This window comes from Euwallacea fornicatus, chromosome 10, assembly GCF_040115645.1.
Source record: "Euwallacea fornicatus isolate EFF26 chromosome 10, ASM4011564v1, whole genome shotgun sequence".
Classification (NCBI taxonomy): Eukaryota; Metazoa; Arthropoda; class Insecta; order Coleoptera; family Curculionidae; genus Euwallacea; species Euwallacea fornicatus.
Genome location: NC_089550.1, coordinates 2326836 through 2350769, shown reverse-complemented (window position 1 = coordinate 2350769; position 23934 = coordinate 2326836). Strand labels below are relative to the sequence as shown.

Genomic DNA, 23934 nt, shown 5'->3' with positions numbered 1-23934 from the left:
TAAGCCATCGCACTACTTTCATTTCGCATAATTTTACGTGTCCTAGCGATGGTTTATTGTGGTCGGTACAGTTTTGTACTCTTAACCGTCTGACATTTGGAAAACGGTTGTCCCTGGTCGCTTTTGCGATGAAGAGACGACCGCTGGGGCCGGTGGGTAGATGGTGTATCGGACTCATTAAAATTGTTGTGAAACGAGTTTAAAATGAAATAAGATGCCGTACAAGTAGGAACACAAGGAGGGACGGATGAGAAAAATGCTCCCGGATAAAATTTATGTTATGCGGCGGCAAATCAAGAAATCGATACGGAATCGGTCCTCTACAGCCAACGAGAGGCATCTCTGCTATCCTGACTTATTTACGTGTAGATATAAAGGATATATGAAAGGATGCAGGACTAATATTTAATAATCAGCATCTAAATCCCGTCTGGCAGCTGAATAACGCAATAATCGAATATTTATGAAGGCAAATGTTACTTATCTAATATCGAATGAAGCGGATGATCAAAACGATTTGGCAAGCATTCACAAACACGCGGCTGAATTATTTTGGAGCGATTTGCATTAGAAATAGGTAGTGTCAATGCTTTCGCAAAACAAAGGCTGAAAGCTTGCAAAACAGAGATGATTGAGCCGTTGTTACACTCCGTTAACTCCTTTATTGAGCGGGCTTGAGTACCTGCCTTTAAATATTCAACTTGTCCATGATCCTGTTGAATAAATGGAAGAAGAGGACTTAGAATCGGGAGATAAAGAATCTCTCACAAACCTAATATAACGTGTACAGGGTGTCCACGCGAACAGGCCCACCCTCCGCCCCAACTTTTTAATATATTGAAATGGGACAAAAATTTTTACAAAAAGTACTTGAAATTTCATGTAGTTTTTCAAAAGGGTCAGCAGTTTTATACAGGGTGTTTGATAAACGTGTGCCCGACAAATATTGCATATTTTTTTTAAATCAAGCGTTATTTTTTTGCATATTTAAATTCTGCGTTTTATTACGGATTCACCGATATATATACAGGGTGTTTCCTAACTACGTGTAAAAAATTAAAAGGCATAATCCTCGACTGATTTTGAGTCAAAAATGTCTAATAAACATATGCCCGCAAATGCCTTGTTTCCAAGATACAGGGTGTTGAAATGTGACAAGAAAAAGAGATTTTATTTCCAAAATGACTCAATTTGGGTATTTGAATTTTAGAAAAGACAATTTTTTGGGGGAATGCTTTAATGATTAATTACAAGAATTGCTGAAAATGACCACCATTACTCATAATAATTACTCATCATTAAGGTTTGGTGGTTGGGAGCTTGGTGGTTTGGAAACCTTTCCATGTAAATGCGCCTCGCTGCCAAACACTCACTATCAGCAAGGCCGTAAACAAAAACCATATTGGCCATTTCTTGATTAGTGTAATTAGGCATTTGAAAAATTTTCAAAACCGAGGTATAATCTGATTTTTGGGACACAGAACTAAATTTTTTCACTTTAGAGAGTAAACACCAAAATAACACTGACTATCTTGTTTATAGTAGTGGAAGTAGCAAAAAAACTAACAATAAACAAGTTAGTAAATAGCACCAAACCTTTAGAAACCTTTAAAACCTTTGTCAACGTCTTTCAGTCACCACCCTGTATCTTGGAAACAAGGCATTTGCGGACATATGTTTATTAGACATTTTTGACTCAAAATCAGTCGAGGATTACGCCTTTTAATTTTTTACACGTAGTTAGGAAACACCCTGTATATGGCACATCTCAAATCTTATAATTTTTTTAAATATTTTTTAAAATGTACCCCCGTTCAACACAGTTCGATGGCGATGTTCTACAAATATATCTTAGCTATGGCACTGATATGGCTGATGTGGTCAGCAGTGGACATTTGTTTTGTCATTGTTATGGATTGTCTCAAAATTAAATTCAACAGTTTACCGAGTTTATAATCAATACTTTCTATGAAAAATTGTATAGAAAAACACGAAATTTTGTAAATTTACTTAAAATATGAGAGAAATGCTTCAAAAAGTATTTTTTATTTTTCTTATTTTCAAACCCAAACGATATTTACTTTTCAGCCCAACAGGAGCGTAATTAATATTAATAAATAAAATGTCAATTAAAATTAAATTGAATACAATGACAATAAGGAGAACAAATTTATTCCTTTGTTTTCATTATTTTACAAGTATTGTTCAAAGTTCCTTTCACCATGTTCAACATATAATCGACACCTTTTTTCAAAATTATGTAAACATTTTGTTATCGTATCACTTCAATCGATGTGATTTGTTGTATTTGAGACTCTTCTATTCGTTGCATCTAATGTATCACCAAATTCACTACTATGTATATAATTTTTGAGATATTCCCCTTAAAAAAAATTCCCAACGAGTTAAGGCGGGGACTATTTTGTGCCCACGGAACTGTTTCGTTTCTTTCTATTCATTCTTGACATTTCCGATTTGTTATGGAGCTTCATCTGGTTGGCAAATAAATTTATAACACTCATCAAGGGGTAAATTTTCAATGAAACCAAAAATGTCTGTCGTCAATGTGACATCGAAAATATTTGGTCCAATAAATTTATTGTTGAAAATACCACCCCACACGTAAAAATTTGGATTGTGGCTGAACCAAGTGCGCACACTATGTGTGTTAGTTAAACACACGACCAGTCGAAAGTGTCGCCTCAACGGTCCATATAATTTTTTTTTTTTATTTGGATTATCCCTTAAGCGATTTAACATATAGTTACAAAAATTTAATCTCTTCTGAAAATGAATATCTATCTATTTTTACACAGCTGTAAACTTACAAGCTTTCATTCGATTTTTTTTTAACTTTATGTAGAAGTCCTCGAGACAAATTCTTTTGAAAACTTCCAATGTGCAAAGAGGCACTAGGACTTTACTCATAATAATTTAGACTTCTCTGATCTTCCCTTACATTAATTGGATCAATTTTTTTTGTTTTTTGCATTTAATTTTCACTTTTTTTAAATGTCTTCCCACCGAATGCGTTCCTATTAGGATATATAAGAACATACTCCCGTTGGGGCGAAAAATAAATATTTTTTGAGTTTAGAAAACAAGAAAAATAAATAAACAATATCTTTTGAAGCTTTTTTCTCATATTTTAAGTAAGATCACAAATTTGACATCTTTCTTCTTCGGTATATACAAATTTCTACAGAAAATATGGATTATAAAGGCAATAAATTATTGAATTTAATTTTGAAATGATCCATAACAATGACAAAACAAGTGACTACTGGTGACCACTTTAGCCACATTGTTTTCAAAGCTAACCAAGATATATTTGTAGAACATCACTGTGACGTATATACGTCGTTGAATTCATAATAAACCGCAAAATTTGAACGTGTGAAAAAAGCCATGCTTAATTGTTAAAAAAAAATTAAATATTGGTTTGCCACACGCTTATTAAACATTCTGTATAAAACTACCGAGTGTCTTGAAAAACTACGTGAAGTTACAAGCACTTTTTGTTAAATAAACATGTTTTCTATTTCAAGATATTAATACGTTAGAGGGGGGCGAGGGGGATACTTTTGGCGCGGACACCCTGTGCATACGTATTTTCCGCATAAGCTCGCTTTGCGATTTCTATAAGAGTTTTGCAGATGATTCATCTCTTTTTGTGTAATAAAATTGCAGTCAGAGCGATAACCCCAAAGTTCCGATGTATAGAAGATGGGCTCTATTTGGCCCGTAACGCTTGTCGATAGGGATTTACTTAAAATGACTATCTTGAACACCGAAAGCTTCGCAAGGTTAACAATTTATGAATGAATGGATACATCGCTGTTCAAGGACGGTAGCCACTGCAGAAAAACCATGAATGCCCATAAGGGTTTTCCTGCGAGGACTTGGCCCATAGGTATTCCAAAATTGGCAATCCTACCAATTAAGGCAATGAGAGCCGAATTTACAAGCATCGGATTGGCGTAAGTACCCTCGGGAATAATTCTGAAATTAAATACATGCGACTCTCGGCATGAATCCACGATTTAATTAGAGGAATCTTAGGCACGACTCAGTTCAAAGCTCCAATGAAAATATAAGTACCCAGTTTAGTAAAAATGTGCTTAAACTTACTGGCGATATTACTTAAGTTAAAGACTGAAGTTAAACACTTCAAGAATAATTCCGAGAATCATTCTACACGGAGAATTCTACTGTCTTTATTAACCGAAGAGTCGCTTAGGAGCCCGGTTTGGAGCATATTCCTTGCATCTAATTAAGAAGAAAAATAAACCAAGTTATTTTTGAAGAAGGAAATGAGAAGATCGCATTGCTCATTTTACATAATATCAGTTTTACGTTCGTTTTTATGGATGCATTGTTCCTTCTCGGCTTCGTTTAAATATTTAAACAGCGAAAGGAACAGTGCAGAAAAATCATGGAAAACACTAATACGTTTCCACAAAATCATCATTCCAATACGGTGTTCTGCAAGACGCACTTCCTCTCTAAAAACTTTGAACTTCCTTTTCATGTAGTTTACATACTTCATATTTAATGTATGTAGGTACGAATAACGGCCACCTTTCGCAATAAATTCAACGCGAAGGTCCTCAATGTTGACTATGAAAACTTCGTGTATCACGTGACGTCAACTACTCAAATTGAGCGCATGCGCACTCACTGTATTTAACTTATCTGTGGTCGTCAATTGTTAGCCATCTTAAGATACCTAGCTTCACTTCTACTAGTTTCATTATTCTTTTTGTCAGGGCGAAGAAGTAAACGAAACCACCACTTAACAATAAATTGTTGTAAATCCTATATGCATAGTACCAATCAGATAAACTTTATCATGGTACAAGTATTGTCCATTATAATATTTAGGCATTTGGATAAAACTGGGAATGATTGCTTTAGGTGGACGGAAAACGGTGTGCATCATAATATAGGGTGATGTGGGGTATACGTTGGGGACAAAAAGTCATAGCAGAACTAGATGAGAACGGTCATACTTATTTAGCAATTGCATAACATTGATTAACAAAAACAAATACCACAAATGTCACAGATATATATTTCAGGTAATGTTCTGGTGAGTCTGCCCTATCGCAAATGGCATCAGCTCTTTGTTTTCCAGGGTTGTGGGGTCGTTTTATAATTGATGGTCACAAATATGTGCTTGATGGTTGGCGAAGTGCGCACGATTCCTTCGCAAAAACTAAGTTTTGCATGTTTATGGTATGCAAAAAATCAAAATTCAAACAAATCACAGAGCAAATAGAGGAATTTTTAACTACATCTCTACACCTGACTTAAGGTTAAATACTCCATAAAAAATGTAAAATATTACATGGTTACAGCTTATGTTCTAGACCACCATGTTTACATGGAATTTTCAACACATTCTTGGCCACAACGAATTTAACAGGTTCTCTGCATTTTTTAGTTATTACAGGTGCGAGAGTAATCAGGTGATAGATGCACTTACACTATTTTGGTTTTTCGCCTCACCAGTGTAAGAAATTGGTGGAACTCACAATTAACCCTCATGCGTGATTTTTAACCACTCTACTCTCCTCACTGGTCTCCTTACTTGAAGTTACTTAGCTCAACTGAACAATACAGGGTGATTCGCAAAAATTTCATCAGACTAGATTTGTGCATAGGCCTGTGTACCGAGTGCGCCAACCGTAAGGGTCCATTCCTTGGTTTTTTAGACTGTTAAGAATAACTTCGAAATTCTTGAGCAAAGATTAAAATACAATGTTTCCCGTTTCTCAGGAGAACTGTAAAAACTGAAAAAATTTTTAAACTGGCAAAAAAATGTTTATGAAACATTTTATATCACTCATTCACCCCTCCTCTACGGGTCACTTAGAGTTTCTAAATTTCAATACACGCATCACCACTTTGGATCGTCCTGTACAGGCAAACATAAAAATTTTATATACACATAATAAAAAAGGCAAAAAATTCACATTCAAAACTGTTTCGTTTATAAGGCTCGTCGAAACGATTAAGTTGAGATGTTTTTTGATAGCGATTGGTCTTTAAATTCCCAATATAGATATAGGAGTTCTAGAAACGGTCTATGGGTCCCAAAATATGGCCTTAAGATAATTTTAACTATAGGTTGGAGTGTTGGTGGCAATAAAAGTTTAAGACGCCTAATCATAAAATTACCTTCGGTATAGGGTTGTCTTTCGCCAATGTTAGAACCATTTTTTTATTGATCCCTAAATAGCATCGTGTTATAATCTCACCAACTGACAGAAATGTGGATTAGAAGTGAGGAAAACTTAATAGGAAATTTCGGAAAGTTTTCCTTGCTCTTCACGTTGGCCACTTTAAACAATAACTCACGTTCAGGTTCAGTTCAACTCGAGGGCCGATTATTATCAAAACATAATCCTTAAATGGCGAGTAAAATAATTACTCACCCAATATTTACTTAAAATGCGGGAAATTATGTTTTATCGCACGCTGATTGTGGTTGACCTTGACCGATCGACCCGAATTCTCCCGCGATAGGGCGTTTAGCCAGCAATCTAGTGCGATAAAGACAATTTCGCACGTGTTGGGTAATTGGTATTTATTTGACGAGTGCGAAAAGTGATTTCTTACGGCACGCCGATTACAACTGACCCAACGACGCGAACTGATTTTCGGTTAGCAATCGACTGTTATAAAGACACAATTGCGGTGTTAGGTACAATATTTTTCTTGAGAGTGCACGTACGTTAACTTGATAGTCTTTTGTAAGTTCAGTTAGAGTGAGCCGAGGTAAGATATTTACACACACGTGCGGTGAAAGATTTATTTAACTAGCACAAATTCGCCATAAATTAATAGCTCTTGTCCAACAAGGAAAAACGTCAAAATTCTGAATCGTCAGAAACTCCGCGATAAACGGTCAGAAATATGTACAAGGAGTCACGGTGAGTATAGTTGGCGCACCCGACTGCGCATATTTCTGACCGATTCTGACGGCCTGGAATCGGGTTTTCTTTGTGCTGGAAAAGGCCAGAAGAAAAGTTGTCAAGGAAATAGTTTTGTTCCAACAGCGATATAAACCGATTTCGGGCTGTTAGAAACAGTCAGAAATATGCGCAGTACACTGGCCGGGACTCCTAGCGGAGCTCCTTGCACATATTTTTGACCGATTTTCTGACGATCTGCAATTGATTTTCTCTCTTGTTGGAACAAAGTTCATTGAAACTAGAGGTTGCCTACTCTGTCTCCTATACCGTCATAATCTTAAATGCGTTTTTAATGGACGTGGACCTGTACGATGTCTGCTAGTAGATCTTTGCTGGCTCGGTACTAATTAGTACCAAATTAGTAATGCGTCGTTAAAGTTAACATCAAGTTAGTATCCATAGGAACGAATTTGACAAAGGCTCTATTTCATTCCAGATTTCAAAGTTTCTGCAGAAATAAGCTTTCAGTTAAAGTTAGCATCACATTAGGAGAATCGCATCCGAAATTGAGTACCACTGGCCTACCATAGTCAAGACCGTATACTCACTCTGAAATTAAGAAATTAAGTCGTAAACCTATCCATTGCTTTGCCATGCTTGCTATGAATCTAAGTACTATAATTAGGTGTATTTAAGTATCTTTCTCGTTGCTTATCGGGGTCAACGGCTGCAGTTTCGATGGTACTCCGCATTAAAAAGGTACGAGTCGTTGGTCGGCAGATGTGAACAAATAACGATTTACAAGTCAGCCAAACTCGATATAAAATGCCTTTTACCTACCTACTTATTTACCGCTTGGGTCTGCTTAAAAACGAAGGATGACGGTTTTTATGCCAAGCTTTTATGTTGGGGTCCATCTTTTCTAGCAAAAATATCAGGTACCACCGAAGGTACCAGGGACATCGAAACTGACGTGCACAATCAAGACACGGTGTTCGCTCATGGGCAAGTTACATGGCACATAATGTTGCCTTAAAATATTAGTTAATTAGTCCTTAGGTATAATAAAGTTCGCCGCACGTTTTTACTAGCGCTCCTGAGGAGAAGCACGTCGCCACACCAAAAACAGACCGAAACATACTTTGTTCATGTTAGCACTGTGATAATTTAGTCACTTTATTGGTCTTCTCTTTAAAGACATTGTAGGATGAGAGTCCTAGCTCAAGATCCTTGATATCTGATTCGAGCGTGTCTGCTTTCGAATGACGTCAAAATGACGGTCTCTACACACTCCTCGTTATTAGCGATTCTTCAAAATACGTCACTTTGACATCATGCAAATGCGGAATCGCTCGAATCGTCTGCCTAGAACGATAGAATTTGGTGACAACGTATTTTTAAATCTCCTCAGTGATCATGATCCGGTGTGATCATTACTCATCGGGAAGTTCCTTAAATCACAAAGAGACCAGCTGCGGATTCCCGAAATTTCGGTTACGAAATGGTGTGTGTGTGATTTAGAACTCGTATTAATTAGGATACAAAAACGTAAATCGGTTTCGTTGTGTTTTAATGGGATCGTTTAAGAAATGAGACAACCTTGAGATCGGTTGACGGTCAGAGGTAATTTTACCTAGTCCGACACTGCTCTCCTCGATAGATTAGTTCGCGGAGGATTAAAACGTGTTATTTGGCATTTAAATGGAAATAAGTAGATACTAATTTTATTGTATTAGAATGTTCGCGTCACATTGCCTTCCATATGCATTCTTCATGCGTGTATATAATTATTGTATTTCGGTTTATATATCAATCAATCAGCTCTTATGATCGAGGGGCAGATATTGCAAAAAAAGGAAACAAAAGATCTTCCTGAATCTATTGCGGCAGGGCTTTTTTTTTAATGGCAACCCCCTTATTGTTGCAGCTTTTAGAGATGACTGACCTAAGAATTAGTTTTGCTTTTGTTTATTGAGGAATGGTGAATGAAAACAGAAACGCATCGGCTCCTAACCTCCAAATTAGTCACCGGTCTCAAATCTATGAACTTCCACCACATAAATCACTCACAAATCTCTTTGAAAAAGACCGGATTGGAATCTTTTTGTCTGGAGCAAGGCAACGTTTCACAAATAAGGTTACTCACTCGAGGTCAGGCACAAGACTGTATCCAAATACTATCGGGTGTCTCTCTACGTATCTCCGTTTGGAAAGCGGCTACTTCACTCACAAAAAACGAATTAGGTACACAAAAACAATTAGCAAGTCTCCTTGCTAGAACCGAATGAATCCCGTTTGAACACACGTGAGTTGTGGATGGGGACGCACCGGGGGCCGTGGGTGACGCGTTTTGCTCTAATTATTCACGCGGAATCTCGAATTTCGGGGGTGTTTTACGGACAAGAGCGCTTCGTCGTTACAAGATGGCCGGACCTAGGCTTGGTGTCAGTCCGATTGCTTTGCTAAGGCCCCCCTCCCGCCGTGCACGGTACCCCCCGTAAACGTCCACCGTCGGTTTTCATTCTCGCTTCTCCGGCGACTCTCTTCGTCGCACATTCAACGTGCAGTTACATCGAGCCGGATGCACACTGTAAAAATCGCTCTGATTACTCATTTCGGAGTGTTTTTATCGTTTCACGTACGGCGGGCACGGGGAGCGGAGCTCGGATCGGTCTTCTTTTGTTTTGGGCGGCGCGGCGCGCTTGCTACGTTTTTTCATTCATACGTCCCGTTTGTTGTAAGCTGATTGTTGATCGCATTGTTATCTTGCCTCTTATTGTTATTTATTGCATGCGAGTAACTATTCCCCTGTGTATCGGCTGTATTCCTCCTGCTTGAAGTCTGAGCTCTCGGTAAGTGTGTTTATTGTTTACATTTAATGACATCTAAGTGACAAACTGTTTTTTTTTTACCTGATAAATCACGGTGCAACTAATTCGAATGTAATCCGACGATGTTAATGAGGGCAACGTTAAACACTCCCCTCGTTCCTCATTATCATTAGATACATTAAAAACTGATATAAATCAAAAAACAATAATCAGCTGTTGTGCGCCATTAGTTTGCCATTTGGTAAATCGTGTCATCCCCGGAAAACATTTGTTTAAAAGGAAAACAAAAACAATAATGGCGCCGGCTTCATGATCTCGTCAAAATGTCATCAAATTAAAAAATATAAACATATTTAAGTGCAAAGTACTATTGAATGATAATCTTCAATTTGTTAATTTCGAAAAGTTGTATAATTTCAATGAATGATTAAACGATGAAAATTGGAAAAAATATAGATATAAGTCAATTGATTTAAGATTAAAAATTTATTTTTTTCAACGCATTGGTTCTTGATTTATCTACACAGTGACCGAACGGCATAATCTTAAATCTTTTCCTTTATGTGTTGCCAATAGTTGAATTCACTAGACTTTATAATACTTTACATCAGTAACTGTTGCAACATTAATAATCTGGTTTATGAAAAGCGCCTTTTTGTGTTTCTCCACTTCCAAATATTTAAAATGGGTACTTATAGCAAATATTCATTTGAAAAAAAAACTGTTTAAATCTAAATAACGGTTCATTGTCTATAAAAATCGTCATTCTGTCTTGTCTATTTTGAAAATTCCATTCATGAAGATGTAACTTATTTTAGTCGCTTAGGAAATCGAAATATTACTGGTTGTCAAATCCACAACTGTCGAAGTAATCATCGAATATTCCGGAGTTTTCGCGAATTTTTCAGATGTTTGTTTGGAATTATTGGCGATCCACAATTCTATTTACATAAACTAAACCGCAACCGAATTCAAATCTGCGTCGGTTGATTTTTACCACCTTTATTTAATGTTTACAAAGACATTCGTTAATAACCTGCGTGAATGCACGATTTTTCATTAAAGCAGGATTTGAACGCGTTGTCATTGGTTTGATGCGGCCACGAATGCTTGCATCTCACCAATCACAGTATCCGTGCTTGAGACGTGATCTGTTACTTATGAGGGTTCTAGTTTATGACAGTTATTCCGTGTGACATTGAACTGAGTAATGTAATTAACAATCGTCATTAAGAATGTTTATTTACGCATTGAGTGTTTCGTTTTATAAAGGTGTTTTGGTTGACTGCGTCCATTCTCGTGATAGTGCTAAAGAAAAATGTTTCTTCGATGGTTATTTCTTGTTATAATAAATTCGTCTAAATTTTTCGTTAGTTTCCGTCAATTTTGCAACACCTAATCGACGCCTCCTGAACGGAAAACGAATCCATCTGCCCCAATTTCCTTGAGTTGAGGATTCGGGACCGTAAGGGCGGCCATTTAGGCAACAACGTGAGTTGAGAGTATCGACTCGGAGAGGTTTGGTGGCTCTCGTTTTATGGGATGCCGGTAATATTCGTGTATAGGAGGCGACGAGCGGTTTTAGTACACACAGAAACGACAGTTGTTTGAACGATCCGGGGACCGGCCCGGGCAGGGGGGGCGACCCAAAGCCGGATTTACGCTGACGAACGTTCGAATTTCGTTATTTTATTACTTTTAATTGGTATGCATGGAGGGAAGGGAGGCTCAATATGCATTTCCGAACCGCGCGGCTATTACTGAATGGATTGATTTGTCATCAGGCACCCCTTTCATGAATTTCTATGCAGAACAAATTGTTGGTTCTCGTTATTATATTTAAGTTTACGGAGACGGTATGTTTAAATTAAGTGCACCGACTGTGCTTCCAGGAGTTATTAACAACAATGGCTCGTTTTTGCGATAAAAGTACAAGTCTGTATTGATTGACAAAGGGATTGGTGGTTGTTAGTTTCAATGCACATAGTTTAGTATTACCCACAAGTGGGTAATTAATCTTAATTCATGGATAACCAATTAATAATAGTAAATTAATGTTATTACACTGCTGAAATATCTCTAGAGGGTTCCCACTACAAGCGAACTCATATACGCTTAATGGTTTATTAGCTTCAGTTATATTTCCTTCACCATTATATCCAGAAAATATTAGAACGTTTCATATTTTTTATGATTAAATTTGTAAAAAATTGAAATTATTTTCATTACCAAAATGAAAACTCATGTCGGATATATTAGTAACATTATTTGATATTTTCCCAGGAATTTTACGTAAAAATATTTTCCCAACCAATGCCCTTTTAATGAAAGAAACTTGATCCGGCCGGCTCTGCCTATAGTCGTATAATTTATTTTGGATGCCGCAATCACAAATCCTAACTGAAATTTGACGAGAGGATTGCGACTATAAACAGTCATCAAATCGATATCTGTAACCAATCGTAAGTTAGGGCCTAAAACATAAAGAGCTGCCGCTCTTGGCTCTGATAACGCGCACAACCACTCTGCAGAGGATACAATCAACACAAAAATATATCGTCCGCTCTGTATCCTCTTGTATTCCGAGTATTTATATGTGCGTTCACATGCGGGGTTATGTATGGAAATTGGCCAGACCCAAAAGGGACTCCGCCTCTATTGATTTCCACCTTGGAGAAATCGTAAATGGTTTTTCTTTTAATAGAAAGAGTTGCATAATATTCGAAATGTACGCATAAGAAATGCATCTGGAAACATCTGCAATTTCATGTACCCAGTAGTAATCACAGTAAATTTTCCATTACCCAAAAAAATCTTTTCCAACATAATAATTACGGATAAACTGACCACAGTTACCATGTAACCCTATAATTTTCAACTTTAAACCACGTCACTTTTCGATACTATTCAATTATTATATTAGTTCGATCGATTTGGGACACTATGTTTTAGTTATCAATGGTTTTTTCAATTAGCCAGTGTTGGCGTCATACCAGTAGCTATATCTTAAAGATGTACCTCCACGTTAAAGCTGCTGAATATGGAACTCTTTGGCGTCACCATGACGTTCTCATATATCATTGTCAATGGCATTGACATACCAAAACAATTTATACCAATTCATAATTTTTTTATCAAATAAGAACACTTCCATATGAAAATTTCAGTTCATCTGCAGTTAACTGCACAAACCAAGAGCCTATTTGGTAACCAAAGTGGTTTAATGCTAATTCATCCTCCCTCACATTATCTGAACATTTTCATTCATTACTAATGCATATAAATATTTGAAAATGTCATTAATGAAATGTTGCTTCTGATAAGATTGCCCTTTAATTATTTTCCTTTTCGTATGATGTGACCGACAGTGTAGGAAAATCAAAAATTGCAAGTTATGAACGCCTCTGCCTTTCTGTAACTACTTAATAATTGAGCGATTTTAGTTATGTTCATAGCTGTTGCAACATAGCAACCAATGACGCTGTATAAATATTTTAGACAATAGAAGGAACTGCTTAGTTGTTCGAGCTAACTTGTTGACAGTAGTTTGTGACGAACTTCTTTAGTGGATCGGAGTGCGCAGGTAGAGTGATATATTTAATTTTTTTAAAATATTTTTCTTTAATTTATAATGTGATTCTGTCGAAGACATTCCATCTGTAAATTTCTCCTCACAAAAGGTGAGGGGCACTGAGCTCATTTCTTAGAGCAAATGACGATAGAACGCAAATGCTCATGCACTAAGTGAATGTTAATAAGTAAAGTCTCAATGGAGTAAATTCCTTATTAAATCATTTTTATTCTGAACCTGCAAAACTGCAATTACTGTTTCATTATGATTTCTCTTCATTTTGAAAACCTATTTAGAACCAATCGTGATTCCCATTTAGAGATGAGAACTTTTTTTTCCAGTCGCCCTGCATTCGTGTTTGGAAATATGTTTCCAATAAACCGTTAATAGCATTTGCAGTAAAGAGCCCGAACTCTTTAAGACATGCACCGCTACGTGACAATATTCACATCATGGATAGAGGATCTAGTCTAGGCAATACTGCAGATACAATACAATGAAGGCACTTTAATAGCACAATTTCTTCAATTCCTTTATTGTTCAGGTGCTGTTCTAATTATTCTAGATTTTTTTTCCTTCACCATCACGTACGGAATTTTCACACTCTAAGGCGATTCACCTAAAGGGTTTATCATTTTCGCCAGGTTTGCACTATGTTCGAACATGAAATTTATTTTATATTGACGGAAATGTTTATGTACTAGCATATGGTTAGTTTATGAACATAGATAGGAGGTTTAAATACATAAAACCATCATTAAGAGTTTAGTCCTAGGGACAAATAATTAAATTGACGAAAAATTTAGCAGCAAGATAAGTTCTACGAGTTGCTAGTGTAATGCTCAAATCCTGAAGTATCATTAAATTCTATCCCCGATGAAGTGGCTAGCTTCATAATAATTAATCCTTAAGAATTAAACATTTCAATAATAGCGCTGCAATAGGCTTTCTACTCATTTGCTATTTTTTCTTCACTTGAATTTATAATGCATATACTTAAAAACATTTCTCATTTATTATTAACAACCAGATGACTAATATTTATTAAGAGAATATATTACTGCTTACATATCAATAACGTGAACTTTTGTTATTTTTTTATATATAGAAAATTGATTTTATTTATATATTATTAGAGGTCATAATGTGCGTCATATAATTTTTATTGGAGCTTATAGATTTAAAAGAAATTTACATACCTTATGGAAGACTTTTATTTATTGGATAATAATTACTTTGTTATTAAGGAAAACCCCAGACATCTTATCCATTTTTTATTTCAGTCTTCTATTGCAGAAACATGTCAATGTTAAATGGAGTGATAGGAAGAAATGCATCTGTTCTGAAAAATCTCAAAGGGCACACCAGTGATGTCAATTATTGCGACTTCGCTCCTAATTTTACATTAGTCACAGGGTCCAGGTAATATAGAATTTTTCTACGATCTTCATGCAAAATATATTTCTCCTCTTTTATCCAAGAGAAGACAACGGCACCTTTTAAAATAACTATTGGGTACGTTATGCGCAGGGAGCAAAAGTGCCATTTTCTCCCCTAAAATTATATATATTTTTTTAATTTCGTACTAAGATATCGCCCCTGCTAATACATTTTTCACGCAATTTATCATATATTCCAAAAATAGTTGTAGAATTGATTTCACATTAAGAACAAATATTTTATCTAAATTAGCACATTTTTCAAACATAATACATCAAAACCAAACTTACACAACTAATAAAATAACTGCACTAATTTTATTACTCGTGGATATTTGTGATACATTAATCGTGTTGTTATTTTTTATAGTACTTACCATTTCATTAAAAGTAATTTTTTAGCGACAAAACCATTCGGATATGGGATTGGATCAACGGTTCCGGTTACGTGGAACGTCAGCAATCTCCTCTGCGGGCGCATAAATACCAAGTTACGTGCGTCAGAGTGTCACCTCAAGGTTCCATGATGGCTTCAGCCTCCGTTGACGGCAATGCGTTGCTGTGGAACCTCCATTCTTTGACCAAATTGTACACTATGACCCAGGTTAATGGAGACCCTATACGTGTCTGCAGGTATAGGATGATTTCTTCTTCATATTCGTGCTTATTGAAGAGTTATCGCGCCATATTTATATAAACCTTGAACAAATATAGCTATTTACGCCGTGTCTTACAATTTTTAGTTTTTCACCCGATAGTACTTTACTAGTGACTGCAGGTGATAATGGCGCTGTCTGCATTTGGGATTTAGTCCATAAAATTCTTATCAGGTCAGCACCACTAACCAAAACTTAATTAAAACTTACACAAGAATTTAGAACGCTCTTCGAGCACGAAGGCACCACCCTAGGGCTCTCCTTTACCCCTGATAGTCAATTCCTAATAACTGCCTGTTCCTTGGAGGTGGTCAAAGTGTGGCATGTGCAAGACCTCATCGATACTACCACGGAAAATAGTTGTTGCCCTTTAATGCGGTTGGATAATATACATGATATGGGGGTGTTTTCTATTGATATATCCAAACATATTGATTTCGATGGTAATAATTTTATATGTAATAAATATTTTCTCTTGATTGATAATCAATTTTTCTTGTGTAGAGCATAATCCCCTGATTCGCTTCTATTACATGGCATGCGGAGGGTGCAACAATGAAATAAAACTGTGGAAAATTAGCGCCAGAGCTTTAATCAAAAATAAAAATTTAACCCAAAATGAAACTGCAATCGATTTCCTCAGTGTGTTGGATGGACACAACTCTTCAGTAACCTGCGTTCGGTAGGTTTTTCAATTCAGGCGTAAACTGTTAATAACTCTCAAATAACTAGTTTCTGTTTGTTGCATGTTTCCTCCGCTTGTTGCAGATACAGTAACTCGGGAGAATTACTAGCATCGAGTAGTTTAGATAAGTCGGTTAAGGTTTGGGATACTAGAAGAAATGTTTGTTTGGTCACCCTATATGGGCATCACAGATACGTTAATTGCGTGGGCTTTTCTAAGGATTCAAATCTCATTGTTTCAGGTAGAATTGTTTGACTTACATAATTAGAACTGTGCGGCAAAAATATTGCAGGACTGACCCTAAGTTTGCATGATGTGTGGAGTATTCAATAGAAAAAAGACACAATCAGTTGAGAGGTCAATATGAAAGGCCATAAAGTTCAGGGACATCCCTTCAAAAATTTCTAATAATTAATTCCGTTATACACCATTTCGTTAATAATGGTGTATTGTCGGTGACTTAGTGACACCACCAAGCTGGGCAATTGCGATGTACGACAAAAACTACTTATTCAAAATTTATGTATTAAAGAACGAAACGGAAATTTCTAATTCTTTCATTCAATCAATTTTTTTCACGCAATTCTTTCAAGAAACTGGAACTCAAACAATTTTTTTTTAATTCTCAAGATGTCCACCAACGCCCTCCTACAAACAGCTCTGTATCTCCTTAGTCCTCATCTAAGTGTGTCTTTGAACTAACGAAGATTCCATTAACTTATTTTTACTAGATTTAAATAACACACTTTTTCTTCTGCATGCTGTGTGGCCAACTAAACTAACTCCAATCGATTCCTAACAGACAGGGTTTGACTTTAAGGTTCCACAGGTTCCAACGATAAACTTGTAATTGTATGGGATCTAACTGGAACCATAACTGAAGACACTGAAATGTTTGTGCCTTTAGCGATTAATGGCAATGAAACGCAGTTGGTTGAAAATAGTGTCAATAACGACTGTGTTCTTCTCGAAAAGATTGATGATATTTTCGAGGGAGGAGTGAATAGTTGTTGTTTTTATGGGAAGGATTTGTTAGCTACGGGATCAGGGTAAGTGTAGCGCTTCTACGGCAATTTTAATGAGGGTTATTGCACTATGTGTGTTTTAGGGATAAATATGTAAGATTATTTAAGACTAATGAAGAGAATAATAATGTTGAAGAGTTGATCAATTCTCCCCTCGAAGGGCATACATATGCAATAAATCATGTAGAGTTCTCGAAGGATGGCAGTAAATTGGCCTCTTCTTCCCTGGATGGATGTACGTTTATATGGAATCCTCTGGTAAGTTATAGATAATTTTACTTTTGTTTTTAGCAGGCCGTTATCGAGATATATAAATGATTAGCGAATGTGATTCAACTTTTCAATTTGTCCTCGTATATTTTTATCCTTCGTTGATACATCCAAACGCATTTTAATTCGTAAAGCTATGCAACCAGATATACATCTAACGATGTTTTAAATTCTGTCACATTTCCTCTCTTGACTCCCCCATTTTGATATAAACGGCAGGGGTTCCTCAGGCGGATATGAAGTTAATTTTGCTGTTTAAATAAGACTTTGTGATTCGGAAAAAAGCAAAGGTTCGCCGATTTTTTATTCCAATTAATATTTTTTGTATTAATAATGTAAAAGCAAACATTTATTATATGAAGGTGAAAGTTAACCATTTATCATGAAATTTAGTGGAGAAGCTTTCTTAACTATAACATCACAAACATTTTCCAGACTGGTGAAAAGTTTTTGTCAGTTCCCAAAAACAGCCTGTCAATTAAAGTTTGCCGTTTTTCCCCAAGCGGCCAATTCATAGTTACCGGGGGCGACGATGAAAAAGCCGTGATTTGGGATGTTGAATCAATGGAGAAAATCTCGTAAGTAGTTTTGCAGGTATTGTAAACAACCCTCTTACCGTTCACTCAAACACAGCGTTTTGGAGGGTCATTTGGACACTATTACTTCAGCCTGTATTTCCCCGGACAATAAAATTCTAGTAACCGTGTCTTGTAATGGGGACTATCGAGTGTGGTTACTGGACACTTCCAAATGCATTTACGTTAAGGAGGACGCGCACGATGGAGGAATTCAGAGCTGCGATTTCTCCGAAAATCTAGAGCCCATACCGAACGTCATTAAGAACGGTCAAAGCTATTTATTGGCCACTTGCGGAAATGACAGTATGGTCAAGTTATGGAGGCTAACTGTAGAAGTATGTTGGTTATTTTTCCACGATCGAGTGAAGAATACATTTGTTGCAGGAACGCAATAAAGAGCTGAATTATGAAGAATTGGAAGTGAAACTGTGGCGACTTCTTCAAGGCCATGGAGGGAACGTTATATCGGTGCGATTATCTCCTCTAGTGGGGGAAGTAGTGTGCTCAACCGCGACTGACCGACAGGCCAGATTGTGGTCAGTTTACGGAGGACATTGCCTCCATGTTCTGGACCATGATTCCATAGTAACATGTTGCTCCTTCAGCTCTGATTGCTCACTCTTAGCCATCGGTTGCCTGGACCGAACCTTGTGGATTTGGAAGTTGCCTCAACAACTGGTAAATTTGTTTTTAACTTATTCTTTTATGTGGGCAATAAATGTTTTAAAGGTGTTTCAAACAGCCATAGCAAATAAGCTAAGATCGCATACTAAAAGCATTGCAGAATGGTCTACTACTGATGTAATTAAGTGGCTGGATGAAATTAAGATGAATAAAATTGCTGTGAATGTGGCCAACACCCGACTCGACGGAGAGAAATTATTTACTTTGAGCGAAAATGAAGTCTGCTCGGGATTAGATTTAGGTAATTACTGATTTACTATCCATCAAACTCTCCCTTGTAATACGATGTTTAGATGACCAAACCACCGAAATAATGATTCGGGAATTGAAATGGCTCAAAAGAATTCAAGTACAGATCCCAAAACCTTTTAACCAAGATATACCAGATGAGTTTCTTTGCCCGATAACTCATGAAATTATGCGCGAACCAGTAACCTGTTCCGATGGGTTTACATACGAAAGGAACGCTATCGCTGAGTGGTTCATGTCTGGTAAGTTCACTAGTCCCATGACTAATGAAATACTGGGAAACACTGAGTTTTCTGCGAATTTGGAACTGAGAGATGAAATTCGGAAGTTTTTGGAGAACTTTGAAGAAGAGGAGTAGATTTGTAGTTTTCATTAGACATAGCAATTATATGAGACTGAAAGGAATATTAGAAGTAGCGAGTAGAAGCTTCTTACAAAGAATTATTGTGCCTTAAATGGGTTTCAATTGATTGATATTTGTGGAGACATGGTAAAGGGGATAAAAATTAAAATATCAATGGAAAGCGGTTGAATAAATATGAATAAAAATGCAATATAATAGAGGTCTTTTTTGTAAGATTGAGTATACTAAGTAAAGAAGTATGTTTTGGGGTATTCAGGATATCTTTGTTTATAAACATTTATCAATCAATAAATTTAATGGACTAAGCAACACTTAATCAACATTTAATTCAATTTAATATAAAAAACTGATTTACATTTTGGATTGATCTAAGACAGTGCCATATTTTAATATATTAAAGAATTACCAATCCGAGTTTAACATCATCGGTTGTCGCTAAATAACACTCAACGTAATTTAAGACGTTTAATTTGAAAAACTTGCATTTTAATATCTATAATGCCAAAGGCTTTCTAAAAGCTGTAAATAATCTGCTCAAAAAATCATTTTAAGTGAGACCTGATAAATAATAAATGTAATTTTAATCATTATTATACACACTTTTTTGATAAACTAACGTGACAACACACCCTGCAATCTATATTTAAAATACATTCAAGCAGTCTTGAGAACAGCTGGACGCTGCCACAAGTTTTAAATCTCTATGTGTGCGTGATATTTATTTTCACTATCACTCTTCTACCTATTCACTTTCAAGTTACTATGTAGATTACAACCGAACTTGTATCTTCTCGAAAATGGTTTAAAGCCTTTGTAATTCAACCATGAAAAATGGAAAATTTGTCGAAAATTCAGAATGCCCTATCCACTAATTACATGTTTTCATTGAGACTTGTAACTTCCCAATCATACAGAAATATTTCATGAGATCGATTAAGTTTCAAGGATTGAAGGAACATTTTTGATGGTTGCTGTGCGCAGTTTAATGATTAGCAAAGTGTTTTTTTAGATCAACTGATTCAATATTCCTGTATTTAGTGCCTAAGCGTCACATTTTCTTTATTGTGCTAGGAATAATAATGTCAAATTCTGTGATATTTGAATGTTATATATATTCTTTCTGAATAATAAATTGTTGTATTTGTCTGAGGTTAAACAGTATTTTTTTCCTTTCCCTCCATGAATATAGAATTAGACACTAAACAAATTACTGTTACTTTTTTTTATTACATATCATTAACTATTCTCCATTTCCAGTACCGTTTCTGCTCTTATTTCTCCGAAACGATCTCTTCTGGGTCTGTTTAGTGCTTCCTGCTAACTGGCCCTGCCTCCGCATAGCGTGTAACTTCATATTTTTTGCCTTAATTTCCTTTTTCTTATCGTCGCCCTTTTTTTTTCCTCCTTGCGTATACAGCACGTTAATTGTGCGTCCTTTTATCTGAGAATGATGCATCGAAAGGCATTTCTAAATGATAAATATAAAGCCATTAGAACCTTAAAACAAACAACGGGAATTAAAACTACGCAGAGTGGTTAGTACAATGGTGTAAGTACAATAAAATGGGCGAGTAAGGTAATTTCTTCTCGTTTCCATAGTGGAAATTGATAATAATAAATAACTGCAGGAGTCCAAAAATAAAAAAGAAAATAAACATTTTTTAAAGCATATTTTAGTTGATATTAATCTTACAGAACTTATTTCTTCTATAATGGTTATAACGTTTTTCTTTTCTTGATAAAAAATTAAACGCGCACTCTTGTTCGAAAGAATTTGACAATATAGTTTAATACTTATTTTTCCATGCAATTATATAATACTTTCAATGCGGCTTACACAAATTAGGCCTTATAATCTTTATTGCGACATAGACATTTTTCTACCATTTCAAGTAACTCCAATTATCATAGCAATGCTTGTAATGAGTCACTCTTTTTGAGAAACAGTAACGTGGGCGAAAATGTGTTTTATATCCTAACTTCATACGAACCTCATACGCAGTCTCGTTCTCCACTTCTACATAAGCGAAGCCCCTGGGTTTGTTACTTCCCTTGTCAGTGGGAATTCTTACATCTACAATATTCCCAACTTTACTAAAGTGTAAAGACAGGTCCTGTTTGGTCGTGTCGTAAGGAATATTGCCCACGAACAACACGAACCGTTTCTGGTCCTTTTTAACCAGATCCTTTTTCTTTAAATCCTCGATAGTTGGTTGCTTTTTCTTTGATGGTGACGCATCTGGTTTTCCCTGAAGGGATAAACGCAGAGCTTTAAAAAACAACCTAGTGAAGGACTACTGAGTATCCAAAACATTTAGGTCATAAAAAACTTATTACGTGATTACATTGATCTTAATCACTTCAAGTTAAACTTTATATTTTTCAGGTAAATAATACACAGTATTTCAGTGGTAAATAGTTTTTAATAATGTATTCATCAGGAAACGATTGAAAGAAAACGAACACATTACAAACAGCTGAAAATCACTTGTCTGGTAATTTTCGTATCAACGAATTCTCTGATTAATTTACCCATGTAAAAATACCAATAATCCTTTATATACAGTCAGTTATTGGAAACAGCACTTCAAAAATAATAATAAAAAAATACTCACTATTAAAGAACAAACTTCCTAACAAATGCGTTATAAAAACTACCTGAAACTTAGACAACTTAACCTACATTTTGATTCACAGATTACTTTTTTTTTATGGGTTTCTTAATACTAACCTTGGGCGCTGGGGCTTCTTCCTCATCCGAATCTTCGTCTTCCTCTTCATCGTCATCATCATCGTCGTCAGTACCAGCGTCTGCCTCGTCATCATCACTTCCATCGTCTGCCTCATCATCATCAACGTCCTCCTCGACGTCCACTGCACAAAACATATTTAAACTCTGCAAACGCACAATCAATAAATAAATTTTACCTTCGTCATTTGAGTTCTCTCCTCCAAGGTCCTCAGCATCAGAATCGTCATCATCATTCTCAGCTTCATCATCAGAGTCTGCTTGAGGTTTAGCTACTAATGGTTTAGGTTGTTTGGGCTTAACTGGTTGTTTGGTTTTGGGTTGTGTCTGTATGATATATTTATTATTATATAATTATTACAAAATTTATAAAACTCCTACTTGTCCTTTTTGAGTTACAGTTTTCTGTTCCTTCTTCATGGCCTTCAATTTTTGGCTTTCTTCCTTTTGCTTCAAATGCTCAGCCTTTCCATGTTCCCTAGCAGCCTCGATTCCTTCCTCTAAAGTAATTTGCAATCTCTTCAAAATTCCCAACTTCTTTTTGGCAGTTTTGGTCAACTCCTCATTCCTACCAGAAATAGCCTTCACTTTCTCCTGAATCTTCTTGAGAATTTCTGGATCTTTGCTGCCAGCATTTGTCTTGACTTCTACGACTAAATTGTAGAACATATTCTTTCTTTTCCTTTGACCTTTTGAAGCGTCCTGATCATTACCAGGCTTAGGTTTAGGAGTCTTTTGAACTTTTGCTTTTTTGTTATTAGCCACTTTCTGGTTGTCATTTAGTTGTTTTGTTCCAGCAAATGGTTTCAGATTTGGTTTAGGAGATTGTTTCTGTTTATTCTTTTTATTGGGCTTTTGAGCGCTGGCCTGCAAAGTGTTTTTTGGAGACTGAGTTTTTGGCTTTTTCGGAGTGAATGCCTTATTGGGAGTTTTGCCATTTTCGGTTTTTATCTTTTTAGCTGGGGAATCATTTTCTTGCTTGACCTTAGGGGTGTTGTTGGCTAAGCTTTTGCGCTTGTTGGGGGTCTTTAAAGAAGTTGCTACTTCTACTTTCACCATTTTCCTGAGCTATACTGAATTGTGAAAAGAGAAAATAGTCAGCAAAAATTCTTTACACAGTTAATATTTTTGTAATCTTTGAGGGAAGATACCTAGCATCTTGTAATTGTCATTGATAATAAGTAAAGATGTAGTTAAATGTTAAAAAAGTTGGATAATTTAGAATGCAATAAAATGGTACAAGCTGTGGCCCATAATGGGCATACACATGGCGAGGCATGCTTTTATCATTACTTAATACAAAAAAGCTGGATAAGTAAGCACAAACATGTGTACAAAGAATTGATGGCATGTTCAATTCAAACTTCAATATTGCACCTTCTCATAGTCTTGCTTCTTTAGGTAAGCATGAAGACTTGCTTATTTAAATTTCATTTAACCCTTTGAAATCAAATCCTATGGTTCACATGTGACCTGACAAAAAGGTTATTGGCTACAACCTTGTAGCACTAAACTATTTTCGCATATGTATTACTTTTAAATGCAATAATAAACCTTCTTACACAAAAACCATTAAAACTCAAAAATACATGCATACAAGGAACATACACCTAAGAGATCAAACGTGGTCTAAAATCTATGTCCGATTTTCAAGTCGTCTTAACCAAAAAAATGCTAAAATGTACCTCTTGTGGAAACTGTAGCAGGTTCTAAGGGGTCTTACCTTAACTTCGAAACGATAAAATAGCTTAAAATGAATAAAATGTTGATAAATCTTGGAAATATCGGTAACCGGTATCACGAACGAGACGCCGAATTCGTTTATCACGTTGGAAGTGAAATTAAATCGAGCACGGAAAACACGCGTTGAAAATGCGCAATTAAATGTAAGGTTAAGATGTATAGGGTTTTCA

The 23934-nt window shown here is 36.0% G+C and overlaps 3 protein-coding genes across 23 annotated transcripts in view; 1 reads left to right on the top strand and 2 right to left on the bottom strand.

Moving 5' to 3' along the window:
• Window positions 1-9362, bottom strand: part of tou (toutatis) — a 33917-nt gene extending 24555 nt beyond the window's left edge. For 8 of the 14 annotated variants that reach the window (XM_066286234.1, XM_066286245.1, XM_066286242.1 and 5 more), the window contains exon 1: window positions 9067-9361. The gene's annotated coding sequence lies outside the window, so the exon portion shown is untranslated. Of the gene's footprint in view, window positions 1-8934; window positions 8976-9066 lie in introns of those variants that run through there. The other 6 variants (XM_066286238.1, XM_066286243.1, XM_066286247.1 and 3 more) reach the window with 3 other exon arrangements.
• Window positions 9363-9493: 131 nt separating this feature from the next.
• Window positions 9494-20428, top strand: LOC136341360 (WD repeat, SAM and U-box domain-containing protein 1-like). Of its 8 annotated transcripts, none has more exons than XM_066286258.1 (15): window positions 10559-13165; window positions 13250-13334; window positions 14619-14744; window positions 15164-15394; window positions 15505-15591; window positions 15640-15860; window positions 15922-16099; window positions 16186-16343; window positions 16923-17151; window positions 17211-17385; window positions 17833-17975; window positions 18031-18310; window positions 18360-18653; window positions 18705-18900; window positions 18953-20428. In XM_066286258.1, exons 3-15 carry the CDS (start codon window positions 14623-14625, stop codon window positions 19264-19266), a joined length of 2628 nt encoding a protein of 875 aa, XP_066142355.1. In that variant the 5' UTR covers window positions 10559-13165; window positions 13250-13334; window positions 14619-14622; the 3' UTR covers window positions 19267-20428. The 8 variants fall into 8 exon arrangements, with proteins under 8 accessions (XP_066142352.1, XP_066142356.1, XP_066142351.1 ...); XM_066286257.1 differs by having other exon boundaries at window positions 14606-14744; XM_066286255.1 differs by lacking the exons at window positions 10559-13165; window positions 13250-13334 and adding an exon at window positions 9494-9772.
• On the bottom strand, window positions 19724-23905 carry LOC136341367 (uncharacterized). Its single transcript, XM_066286275.1, has 6 exons — window positions 23745-23905; window positions 22403-23094; window positions 22201-22348; window positions 22004-22146; window positions 21264-21521; window positions 19724-20740 (listed from the first exon to the last, which is right to left on the bottom strand). The coding sequence occupies exons 2-6, from the start codon at window positions 23078-23080 to the stop codon at window positions 20513-20515; spliced, it is 1455 nt and encodes a 484-aa protein (XP_066142372.1). The 5' UTR covers window positions 23081-23094; window positions 23745-23905; the 3' UTR covers window positions 19724-20512.
• Window positions 23906-23934: the final 29 nt, after the last annotated feature.

Excerpts from the sequence above, each read along its gene's own strand:
- LOC136341367 (XM_066286275.1), bottom strand. The coding sequence starts at position 23,080 with ATGGTGAAAGTAGAAGTAGCAACTTCTTTAAAGACCCCCAACAAGCGC. Across the intron at positions 22,349-22,402 it reads CTGTAACTCAAAAAGGACAA|ACACAACCCAAAACCAAACA; the intron begins GTAGGAGTTTTA and ends TATATCATACAG. Across the intron at positions 22,147-22,200 it reads AGAGAACTCAAATGACGAAG|TGGACGTCGAGGAGGACGTT; the intron begins GTAAAATTTATT and ends TGTTTTGTGCAG.
- LOC136341360 (XM_066286255.1), top strand. The coding sequence starts at position 14,623 with ATGTCAATGTTAAATGGAGTGATAGGAAGAAATGCATCTGTTCTGAAA. Across the intron at positions 15,395-15,504 it reads GACCCTATACGTGTCTGCAG|TTTTTCACCCGATAGTACTT; the intron begins GTATAGGATGAT and ends TACAATTTTTAG. Across the intron at positions 18,311-18,359 it reads TATGGAGGCTAACTGTAGAA|GAACGCAATAAAGAGCTGAA; the intron begins GTATGTTGGTTA and ends CATTTGTTGCAG.